Genomic DNA, 12,257 nt, shown 5'->3' with positions numbered 1-12,257 from the left:
AGGCGTTTTCTACTCCCACTCGCCCGGGCCCTAGCCGATATTCCCGACCTTCATTTCGTCTTCTATGCAGACGATCTCACCTTGTGGGTCACCACTGGCTCACCGGGAGAGGTCCAAACCGCACTCCAACATGCACTTAGCACCATTTCCTCACACCTCTCCCAAGCGGGCCTGCAACCCGCTCCGGAGAAATCAGAACTTCTACTCATAACACGCAGTAAATATCAACGGACGATGAACCCCTCCATCTCCCTCACCCTTGCCGGACAGCGCATCCCCCGCGTAGACTCTTGTCGCATCCTGGGTATGCCACTCAACTCCAACACTTTCACCTCTGCCATCAATCAGTCCATACGCACACGCCACTCAATCACACACTTACACTCACCACCACCGCCACCACCGCCACCGCCACCACCACCGCCACCGCCGCCGTTTTTGCGTTTTTGTTCCAACGCGGCATTCCGTGAGGCCGCTGAGCGAAGCGAAACAAGCAGCGATAGCGCAGGCCGCTATTTTTAATTGAAGTTGTTTTTTCTCGGTTGGACTATTTGGAGGACGATCTCCAATTCTGCGAATACAACATAACCCTTAAAACAAAAATTAGAAAAGTTTATTAACATATTTAATCAGCGAACTAATTAAATCAGTTTTCCTCTTGCCTGGCGCCCGCCGTAGCCTCCAGTATAGCCCCAGTGCTAAAATAAATCTAAAGCAATTTACCTTTTTTTAAAAAATTTTGGAGCTTCTAAAAAAAAAAAAAAAACACCCGGTATACCCCTGTCTAGCAGGCGTCTAAGTCGGGCCACATAGTCCCGACATGCGTGTAAAATTTATGGGCCAACCGTTTGCCGCAGAATGTTCCGAATGGTGTCAAATGATTCAGCGTTGCGTGCACCATAAACTTACCAGTTCAGTTAGAGCCTAGCTCGCGGCAGGAGTTCGAACCGGCGACCTATGTACTCCCAATTCCACGTCTTTACGAATCTTCATATGAACATTGCGACTCAACCGTTTGTCGCAGTGTTCGGGGTGGTGGCATATGGTTTCGCTTTTCGTGCTTACTGCACTGTTACTAGTCTGGCTCGCGGCAAGGATTCGAACCGGCGACATGTGTTCGGTGTGTAAAGCTCGATATTCGAGCGCTGCCTCAGGGTCTGCTCATTTTTGCTTGATTTTAGTAAGGCGTTTGACAAGATTCTGCGTAATAAATTGGTTCTCAAGCTTAGGATGATGAGTTCCTCTAGCCCTCATTAACTAGACTTCCGCCTATTTAAATCACCGTAAACAGGCTGATGACCGTTGTTCCTCCCCTCTTCCTGTGTCCTGATATGATCAAGACAGTGTACTCGGCCCTTTACTGTTTTTATTTTGCGTAAATTATGTAGTTTCTGTCATTGATCAGTGTTATGATTGGAGTCTGGTGACGATTGCATGTTGTTCATTATAAACAGATTTGCTCACCTTCTGATCAAGCCTTGCTGTTTACTGCTGTTAACAATTTTATGAACTGGTGCGTCAAATGTTTTATGGTGTTTAATGTAGATATTACGGTATTTGTGCGTATAACAACAAAGGAAATGCCACTCGGGTTTCACTCCTCGTTTAAAAACACCTATTTCTGAGCTTACATGTTACAAATACTTTGGTATTATAATTCCCACATTATTTGGACTGACGAAATTCATTGTATCACGGCATCTGCAAAGAGAAAATTGGCTCTTGAGACATAAACTGAAAGGAACGCCCAGTACCTTTAGGAAATTGGCATACATAACACTCATTAGGCCCAAACTCGAATATGCAGAGTGAGTTCGGGGATCCACACACAAAAGACAATTAAGAACTGGAAAAAGTCCAGAGCCGTGCAGTGCGTTTTATATACAATAAATTCAGAAATACTGGCTCACCGTCTGCTCTAACAGTAACCGATCAAATACCGCACCCGCACATCAAACGCAAAATTTCTCCATTGATTTTTCTTCATTCTCTGGTTAATATAAAACTTCGCATCTCACCAGAACCTTATGCCATGGTTATGTTTTGCCGGACTAGTACCGTGTTTCACCAGGCATCGGGTCCAGGAACACCGCCGCGGTGCCGAAGGAGGAAGGAACGTGGGCCGGAGACAGGGAGTAGGAGAAGCGAGGGAAAAACTGTAATCAGATATTTACAACATTATTTACAAACATCAACAAACAGAGTAAAAACTGAGTCTCAGGGAATTGCTGTTCGATGAACATGTCGGGCGCACAGTTAACACCCTGGCCTCCTACTTTGCAAGGACTAATCAGTATAAATATTCATATTTCTCCCGCACTATAATGGTGTTGGAATTCATTACCTCAAGGAGTGTTCGAAAATGAAAATTTTGGAAATGCTTTTCAAAACATTGTGTAAATACTGTTTCTATTTAATGTTTCTGATTATGTTTATCTGCAGTTTCGTATTGTAACCATCGTATTTTATTTAATTGTAATATTTCTTCGTGTTATGTTGATTCTTTCTAGTTTTTGCCCACCATGCCTGGGCCATATGAGGTCCTCAGCATTGTGTAAATACAAATAATTAAATAAAGAAAGCACGGCGTTGCGATTCCCGTTCCTCGCAGGTTCTGCACAGCTATTGTGCGCTACGAACTGGCCCTGGACACGAAAACGCTGCCGCTGGGCCCGTACCTCAACTTCGTCGTCGGTGGTGCCATTGAGGTGGCGAGTGGACTTTTCAGCTACGGGATATTGCTGTCCATGCGGCGCAAGCGTTCGACCATCTTCTTTCTGCTTTCAACCACGGCCGCATACGTCGTTCACGCCTGCGTGCCCAAAGGTTTGCATCCACTTGTGGTGTTAGCGCCAAAGATTAGGGTTACTTGGGTCGGCACAATATCAAATATACGAAATTCAAGTTTCTAATTTCTCGATTCGCTTCGGCGGCGATGTGTTATTTACGAGCATGTTCGTGGATATCATGTGAACTGTAGACCTCCTCCCAGGTGAAGTAGCCTCGCTGCTGTCCGCACATAATCTTTAGCCACCGATTCCTTTTCACGAGTCTCCTCGTATGGTTTATACACACAATATCTCCCGGGTAAAGAATATTGCAGCTCGAGGTCCGGTTCGTACAGATCAGCTGATCTTCCTGGCCATTGAACGGGCACCAGGCGCCGCCTTGACTAGAGGCCGGAACTTAACGCTGGCGTTGCTGCTGATCGCTCACTGACAACTGAAACCTTGAGTGTGGTTAAGATTACCTGCATGCATCTTCAATGGCGCGTACAACATCTTGCTGTAAGAACATCACAATCACTGTCTTTACGCAGTAAATTACTAAAAGGCAGCCGAATGTACATCATGTGCCGGGTCCTAATATAAAACATAGCCGCCTAAACTCTGTGTGGAAGAATTGCTCTGGGAGCTGGATTCCTTTTGATTTTCGGGCCTTCTGTGGGATGAAATCTCAGTGAACTGTATTAGCGTTTCAAGCAACCAGAAAGAGTGACTGAGGAGTTGAACTTATCTATGATTACGGTCGCCTAGTGCACGTTTACAAGTAAGCAGCAGCAGCAGCAGCAGCAGCCAGAGTGTCTTTGCAAAGTCTGTGTATCTGCAGCAAACAATAGTCTTCCTTAGGACGAAAACTGAAAATACACGTGGAATCAGCCAGGACAGCAGCTTGGGCATGTTGGTTATTCATTCTTGATGGAACAGCGCAAAACATCGGGACAAGAGACAAGCGCTGTCTCTTGTCCCGATGTTTTGCGCTGTTCCATCAAGGACACGTGGAATGCTCGGCGCACACCGAACAGGTGTGGCGAGACGTGCCCGTTCAATTACTTTCCAGTTTTGTGGTAGCTTTTCCCTTTGTATTTTCATGCAATATGTATTGCAAAGTCAGGAGACAGCGTTTAAAGTAGCAACTCGTTCAATAAACTGACAGATTGGTCTTTTGCAAGCTCTGTCGTGAAGGAGAAAAGGTGCCCAATTAAATTTCTATCGCGTAAGCAAGCAGATTTGGTGCACAAAATGAGATTAAATGCACATACATGTACTACATCTGATTCTTTCTTCGTACTGTGCGCTTTTCTTCCAGAATCTGTCGACGCGTGCAGTGAGTTTTTAGCAACTTGCCATATTTAAAGTTTACTATTTGAGTTCCTTGATAACCTCACGGATTCTGTGTTCCTGCTTTGGTTTACTGCACACCCTTAACTGCTTTGTAAGCATCTCTGCTTAACATTTTGCTGTTTTCATTGAATTAGTCGACTGCACTGCCTTGAGACTGCTTCCTCTGCTATCAGCAAAATGATTGTGTTGACTGGTTGCATTGAGTGGATTGCATCGGAAAGTTCTCGAAATGACCCTTGCTAAGTGTACTGCTGATCCTCGCCCAGAGTACGCCGTGGCCGAGGTGATTACGATGCTTGTGGGCCGGCTGTTCATCGGCAACGTGATCAACATCAACATAATCTACCTGAGCGAGATGTTCCCCACCGGAGGCCGAGCGCTGGCCATCGGGTTCGCCCAGACAGTGTTCGGCATCGGCGCCGCCGTGCAACCGCTCATCAAACACCCCGTAAGCTTCCTGCACGTGTGCAACTTAATTCGCCCACTTTTCTCGCTCGAGTAGTTTACTACACTCCGAACGGACCCCAGGACGGTGGTGTCCGCTTCTTGGGGCATCAGAGATAAGCGCACTGGAAGCTTTTTAGCATATCTTACAATGCCGTTGTACAGAATGTGAGCGGTTTTACTGCAGAGGGCACCTTCCCGTAGAAGGGACCTTGAAGTGCCACACTCTGAGTTCTTGTATTTGCTCTTGCCTTGTACGTCTTCCGTACCATGATTTAAAGCCTGCTTGTAAGGGTTTTGTCTCTGATTCTGGAAACGCCACACAAAAGATTGAGCTATGATCAGCCCCTCGTCAGTACAAGACGCCAGTTGTACATGCTTTACTAAAGCGCAGATACAGGCGAGCCGGACATGAAACATTCAACTCGCTCTGCCAGTCTTGTCTCTGCGCTGCATTAAGAATTATCACGAACTTTCCCAAATCTCTGCCTTTATGCCAGTTAGAGTATGCCCTCGTTTCTTCGTTTCTCTGCGCTCAAGGCAACAAAGCTTTCACATCTATTCGAATGCAGACCGTAACGTGTCGCAACTTCTCAGTATCACCAATGTCTTGCACATCCTTCAGCTGTGTCGAGTTTCAGAACGTCACCTTTGGTTGTGTGCAGCGCTTCATTGCCTGCACCCATTATGTCCTTGTTTCGTCTGCTTCCCACGTTTCCGACTGTGGAATCCCCCCCCCCCCCCCCCCCCCCCGTTCCCGTGAGTACCAAAAGTGATTCTTATCCGCTTAAAATTCTGCCTTTCATTTTAGACTTTTAGCTGAGCGGATTTTCGTTCCGCTCCGCTGGGAGCCCCCTGCGATGTACCAGCGGAACGTAGCGCGAGTAAAGAATTTCAGCGCAGCGTTTAAAACGCCCGAATGAGCGTAGTAGAGTGGAGCGCTGTGCTGACCCACCTATTGGTGAAAAGCGGAGTTACGCTGAAACGGAGATCAATCACGCTTGCCTAAAAAAAAATTACACTAAAATTGCTAAATAAAGACCTTATTTGTGTTTCTAGTATATTCTTTAACATTAGACGTTCTTATAATCTAATAGTATGCCGTCTTAGAAAAGAAAAACGATTGGCACTGTGATGGCCAAGTCAAGGCTCTGACGACGCTCGCTCGCTGGGCGTTCTGCGCTGGAATCAGTTTCTTACTATTACCTGGAGGGAAAGCTGGCGGCTCTGCACTTCAACTACCATGGACTCTCAAAGCATGATGGGCCGGTGAGCCGCCGGGTGTGGGACAGTAGGATTTTTTCAGGAACACAGAGTGGCGTTACTGAGATGTCCCATTCCGAAAACGCTGTTCTCCGTGTGTGCGCGCATACGTGCTGCTTCAGAGGAGCCGTCGAACGGCACACGCCGGGCGTAGACGACTCTGGCACGAACGTAGTGCGAAAAGCTACGGTAACGAAAACGCAATGGCACACGACGCCAATAAAAGGTTTATCTTTTCCGAAATACTATTACAAAACCTCTGAAATTGTTTAATCAACATTTTTTTTTAGAAATTATTTCTTTTTAAAAGTGCGCCTGTTAAGCACGACATATTAGTTTGTGTGCTTTGCAATACTTGGCCAATAGGAGAGCAAGCCATCTCTTATATTGGGCAAACTTTGCATTTACATGCTTTTCCTCTCGTTTGTTGCAATTTATATACAAGAACGCCCTAACATACAATATCATGGTTATCGAACTACGTTTATTTTTGCATTATTTTTTGGACCAAAGTTGTGGTCCTGCAGTCGGTAGCGCACCGGCCCATGATGCTTTGGGCGCCCATGGTGGCTGAGGTGGTATTGAGGAAGCTCCATGCAAACTCCCATAGACGGGACGCCAGCTGTCCCTCTAGGTAATTGTAAAACTCTATGGCTGGGACGAGCGGGCGAGTGCGCAGCGTCGTAAACCCGCTGGCCGCCTGAGCGTTCTGCTCATGCGCAGCGGCGTCCCCTCTGGCCTACTCTGCTAAGAGTCTCTCTTCTGTACCACCTGCCATTTAACATCACTATCAAGGAGCATATCGGAGGGCCGCCGCGCAAGAATGGCGAATGGTTTGCAGAAATTTAGCCTTCACGTTTACACTCTAGTCAGAGACGTTATTCCGTTGAAAAAAAAAAAGTCCCTGTACATCTCTTGCGCTCCCGGGAAAAAAAAATTCAGGGGGCACTTAGCTGACCTAAAGTGCGGTAAGGCGAAAGCCTTAAGCGCGGTGTTGCTGCTCGTGTCACTCATGATGTATGGTTAAGATGTTAAGCTTCACCTCTAAGAGTGGAACGCGACAGCGTGTTGCAACGCTGCCAGGGAGTGCACAGAACGCCATCGCCCGTTCGGCTCTACGCCTTGCTCGTCGGTAAATTGGTTTTTGAGGAAAGGAAACTTGTCTGTGTCGCATATCTCAGTGGAGACCTGAACCTCGCCCTAAGGGAAGGGAAGAAAATGGAGTGTACGAAGACACCGTTTTCATTAGACGCGCCTTTGTTCATTCGAAACCATCAAGCTGGCATGGCAAAAATCTGTACAGGGATTTGATATCGACGCTCTTCCCGCCCCCACTGTATCGTTCTGTCTACTTTGGGCTCATGGGTCATGATGTTTTAAAGCGAGTGCGTAAAATGCCAATTTCTCCTTGCACCAAAACATTTTTCTATAGATTACACACCGAAACTCTACCTGTCAACACGTGGCTCGATAGGAGAAACATTTTTGTGTCTTCTGTAAACTGTCGCTTGTGCAATGTGCCTGAAACAATTGAACATTGTTTTACAGACTGCAAAGACGCGATTTTGTTTTGGGATGTGTTGCAGAGGAGGCTACAGAAAGATATTCTCCTAAATTCCTACAGTGTGCGCTACCTTGTTTCCCAACCGGACTCGAAGCCCTATGATATGATTCTTCTGACTGGACTTCATAGCCTTTGGAAAACGCGCATGCAAGACCGCAACGTTGAACCTGTTGTTTCGCCCAGAATTCATTTTAGCCGAATGTTGCTGCAGGTTACGGACATTTACAAAGAATTGGACTTTTTACCAGATTGGTTTCCTCTCCTGATGCGCTGTGTCGCCTTACCGGCCTTTTAGTTCTTAGGATATACACACATATGTGTGTGTGTGTATACACACACAATTATATATATATATATATATATATGTATATATATATATGTATATATATATATGTATATATATATATGTATATATATGTATATATATGTATATATATATGTATATATATATGTATATATATGTATATATACCGGGTGTCCCAGCTAACTTGAACCAAGGGTTTAAAAATGAAATATTGGAGTCAGGAGAGTGAAACTACCTGCATATTGGTGATAGGCATTTGGCGCACCACGGGAAATTTTTTGTATCGCAATTACTTAACTAGTAATTAAGATAATTTTTTTAAATTTTTTAATATTGACTTTAGACACTAAATGTGATTCGCAAAGTTGGAGAGCACTTTCAGAAACCCGCATTCCATTATTCGCCATAAAGAAAACCTTACGTGTACCTCTTTTTCCGAGCTCGAAAGAAAGCCCGCGAAATACAAAAAAAATCACGTGACGAGCACATTTGCGCGTCGCGATCGTGCTGCTCTCAACCGTGCTTTCAGTGAACGAAATCAGCTCCGGCCTTTATTCGACGGCCCCGTTGCAGCGGCAGGCCGATATCTTGGCGGGGGTTTTTCGTCCGCGTCAGCTAGTTGGCACCCGGCGACGACGACTTAGTCCCAATCTGATAAGATACTGAGATGGCGAGTCTGCTTTGTCACTCAGAAGCAAAAGAGAAATACAGGGAATAATGTTTCGCCGCGAGGTGTTGGCGGCTGTGTGTTGCAGTTTCCTAATGAGGATTTTGAAAGCTGGAAGCAGCGGTGAAGCACAGTTTGTCGTGTGCTCTTCTTATGCCACTCTCATGCGAGACTGAATCTTTGGTGTAGTGATTACTAGCACTGCAGACATGCCGTTTACAAATGAAGAGAAAGCAGACATGGTTCTGGCTCTAGGTGCATGTCATGGGAACAGAAGGCGCGCTGCAGACCTTATGCAACAATGGCACCCAGGCAGGCGGCCAAGTTCAGTAACGATCCTGCGTGCCTTCGAGACGCTGCGACGGATGGGCAGTTTTACGTCCACACGACACAGAGCACCTGTTTTTGACGAGGACTTCGAGACGCATATTTTATCGCTGTTCGCTCTGGAACCCCAAGCAAGCGTGCGCAGCGTGAGCGAGGATACCGGAGTCTCCAGGTCATCAGTTTGGCGAATACTGCGCAAACACCGCCTGCATCCGTACCACGTACAGCTTCATCAAAATCTGTTGCCACGGGACTTCCAAAACAGGACCGATTTTGCTAATTGGATTCTGATAAAGATGCAGGACGACCCGGATTTTTTGAACAAAGTGATATGGAGTGACGAAGCTAGTTTTTCGCGCAATTCACAGGTGAACCTGCACAATGCTCATTACTGGAGCGATTCAAATCCCTACTGGGTTTTACAGACGCAGCACCAGTACCAGTGGTCATTTAGTGTTTGGTGTGGACTTTTCGACGGTAGTTTGATCGGGCCTGTGTTTTTCGACCAGACGCTGACAGCAGATCGCTACACCAATGATATCCTCAGAGGACCCGTTGACGACTTCCTTTCGGATCTACCGCTCGCCAGGGCCACAAATGTGTGGTTTCAACACGATGGCGCCCCCGCGCACAGCAGCGCCAAGGCTCGGACCTGGCTCGACGCAGCGTTCCCGCAGAAATGGATAGGACGACTAGGTCCCGTGAACTGGCCAGCCAGGTCTCCTGATATGACACCTCTGGACTACTTTTTGTGGGGTCATATCAAGGACAAGGTGTACAGCACACCAACTTCCACACCGCAAGACCTTAAAGACAAAATAACGGAAGTCTGTTTAAACATGCCTGAGGCTGTCATACGAAATGCAACGGCTGATTTGGTTACAAGATGCCATAGCTGTATCGTCGCACAAGGTGACCTATTCGAGCACTTTTTATAATTGGTAAGAAACCGAAATGAAATGGAGTCAGGACAACCGCATGCCACGGCTGTCATCGCCGCACAGCCAAGCCATAAACCGCCACTTTTATTTTCTTTGCAACTGGCAAATAAAACTCCTCTCATTTGAAAACTTCGAGCTTGGCAGTCTTTATCGCGACTGCAAAGCGCAGCGCACTCGCTGCAATTTACACCGTCACGCGCGAACTGGCTGACACGGCCGAAGAAACCACCACCAAGATATCGGCCTGCCTCTGAAACGGGGCCGCCGAATGAATACCGGAGCTGATTTCGTTCACTGAAAGCACGGTTGAGAGCAGCACGATCGCGGCGCGCGAATGCGCTCGTCACGTGGTTTTTTTTGTATTTCGCGGGCTTTCTTTCGAGCTCGAAAAAAAGAGGTACACGTAAGGTTTTCTTTATGGCGAATAATGGAATGGGGGTTTCTGAAAGTGCTCTCCAACTTTGCGAATCACACTTAGTGTCTAAAGTCAATATTAAAAATTAAAAAAAAATTATTTTAATTACTAGTTAAGTAATTGCAATACAAAAAATTTCCTGTGGTGCGCCAAATGCCTGTCACCAATATGCAGGTAGTTTCACTCTCCTGACCCCAATATTTCATTTTTAAACCCTTGGTTCAAGTTAGCTGGGACACCCGGTATATATATGTATATATATATGTATATATATATATATGTATATATATATGTATATATATATATATGTATATATATGTATATATATATATGTATATATATGTATATATATGTATATGTATATATATGTATATATATGTATATGTACAGTGTTCTGCAACTTTATCGGCACAGGTTTGAAAAATTCTCCCGCCACAACCGTTGGCTCGTTTGTGGTGAAACCGCGCACAAAGCTTCCTTATTGTTGTCCATTTTAAGGCATAGTAAGTATAAAAGTGGTACTTACTAGGTTTGGTCACGCGAGATGCGAAACAAGAAGCACCCGTGTTGAGATCGAGCCGCCGTCATCGAATTTCTGCCGAAAGATACTTGTGGCGCCATCTGGCATCGCTGAAGGAAAGCGCCGCGAAAGCAGACGGCAGAAATACGACGAGACAATGGAGAACATATTTTTTATTGGTAAATCACCATCAAGTCATTTAATTTGTTTACGATAGTTTTCAAAATGCGTTGGCCGAAAAATATTTCACGCGCTTAAGCAGACGACATGGCCCGAACGACGCATTCAAAGCAAGCCGCCGCGCTCGTTGCAGCGCTCGCCTCGGCGCTTCCGTCGCGGCGCTTTCCTTCAGCGATGCCAGATGGCGCCACAAGTATCTTTCGGCTCTTTCGGCAGAAATTCGATGACGGCGGCTCGATCTCAACACGGGTGCTTCTTGTTTCGCATCTCGCGGGACCAAACCTAGTAAGTACCACTTTTTATACTTACTATGCCTTAAAACGGACAACAATAAGGAAGCTTTGTGCGCGGTTTCACCACAAACGAGCCAACGGTTGTGGCGGGAGAATTTTTTAAAACCTGTGCGGATAAAGTTGCAGAACACGGTATATGTATATATATATGTATATGTATATGTATATATATGTATATATATATATATGTATATATCCTTTCTGTACAAAATTATGTAAATAAATACCATGAAAGAAAAAAAAGAGCTGGCATGGCGGAGTGGTTAGCGTGCTCGTCTAGCAGTCCGGATACCCAGGTTCGATTCCCCAACTCGACCAATTTCCTACTCGGTTTTATTTTTTATTTATTTACTTGCAGCATCACTATACGATCCCTTTTATTGGTTGCATGGTTACTAACCAAAGTGCAATTGGTCCCGTTTGAAATTGGCGCACTGTGACGTCACGACCACTGCGACCAATTGAAAAGCGTGACATTTCTGTCGACAAATCCTGCTTGCAACGATGAGGCATTAAAGGCTTCCGCCTTAAAAGTATTTTCTTTTCCGTTTCGGCTTCCCAGTCGACTGCACGTAGTCTGATATCGAACTTTTTGTATCGTCATTGCTTCGTAATGGAAGCGTCAACTTTTTTTCTCCTCGTTGCGTGCAGTTCGGTAACCCGACCGCAGATGCTGCCTTTCATGCGGTTATCCTGCTGTTCGCCGCGGTAGCAGTGCTCGCGTGGCCCGAGACCAAGAACCGGCCACTGCCGGATTTCGTGGCCAATATCGAGACTGCGGGCCCCTCGCAGTCCTCCAATCAGTCTCCCAACTCCACCGAAGATATCGAAATGGCCTCCTTCCAGGCTCCCACCCAAGCCACTGTGTCATCCACCCTGCAGCGAGCTGGTGCCGTCACTGCTGCTGTTGCTTCTCCTGCTGGAGCTGGCGTGGCTGCTGCAGGGCAGAGCGAAACCTGCTTATAAGCGATGCCGGCCTACGGCTCATTCTGCACGCAGATAGTCTCAGACGCAAGCAGAAGCTGAAGCCTGTCTTAGTTTTACCTCTTCATTCACCGCACTGTCACTCGTACAGCCCTTAGCCTCAATAGGCCCCATCTTCTCACGCTGTGCATTAAGCCATTCCAAATGTGTGACCTCTGTTGATTGCATGTGGTGCGACGCACTTGTTCTGTCCCCTCATCTATGCACTGCTCGTGCTCTTGCAGCTATTCT

The 12,257-nt window shown here is 46.2% G+C and overlaps 1 protein-coding gene across 1 annotated transcript in view; it reads left to right on the top strand.

The window, feature by feature from the left end:
• LOC149352948 (solute carrier family 22 member 6-B-like) overlaps window positions 1-12,014 on the top strand; it is a 39,874-nt gene extending 27,860 nt beyond the window's left edge. Inside the window, exons 7-9 of the mRNA XM_089577259.1 lie at window positions 2,612-2,826; window positions 4,391-4,572; window positions 11,694-12,014. Of these exons, the coding sequence (XP_089433385.1) occupies window positions 2,612-2,826; window positions 4,391-4,572; window positions 11,694-12,008 (712 nt within the window). The 3' untranslated portion in view covers window positions 12,009-12,014. The remainder of the gene's footprint in view (window positions 1-2,611; window positions 2,827-4,390; window positions 4,573-11,693) is intronic.
• Window positions 12,015-12,257: the final 243 nt, after the last annotated feature.

This window comes from Amblyomma mixtum, chromosome 3, assembly GCF_055824585.1.
Source record: "Amblyomma mixtum isolate Tamu chromosome 3, ASM5582458v1, whole genome shotgun sequence".
In the NCBI taxonomy this organism is placed as follows: Eukaryota; Metazoa; Arthropoda; class Arachnida; order Ixodida; family Ixodidae; genus Amblyomma; species Amblyomma mixtum.
Note: the sequence above shows the minus strand (reverse complement) of the source record. Positions and strands in the feature narration are given on the sequence as shown.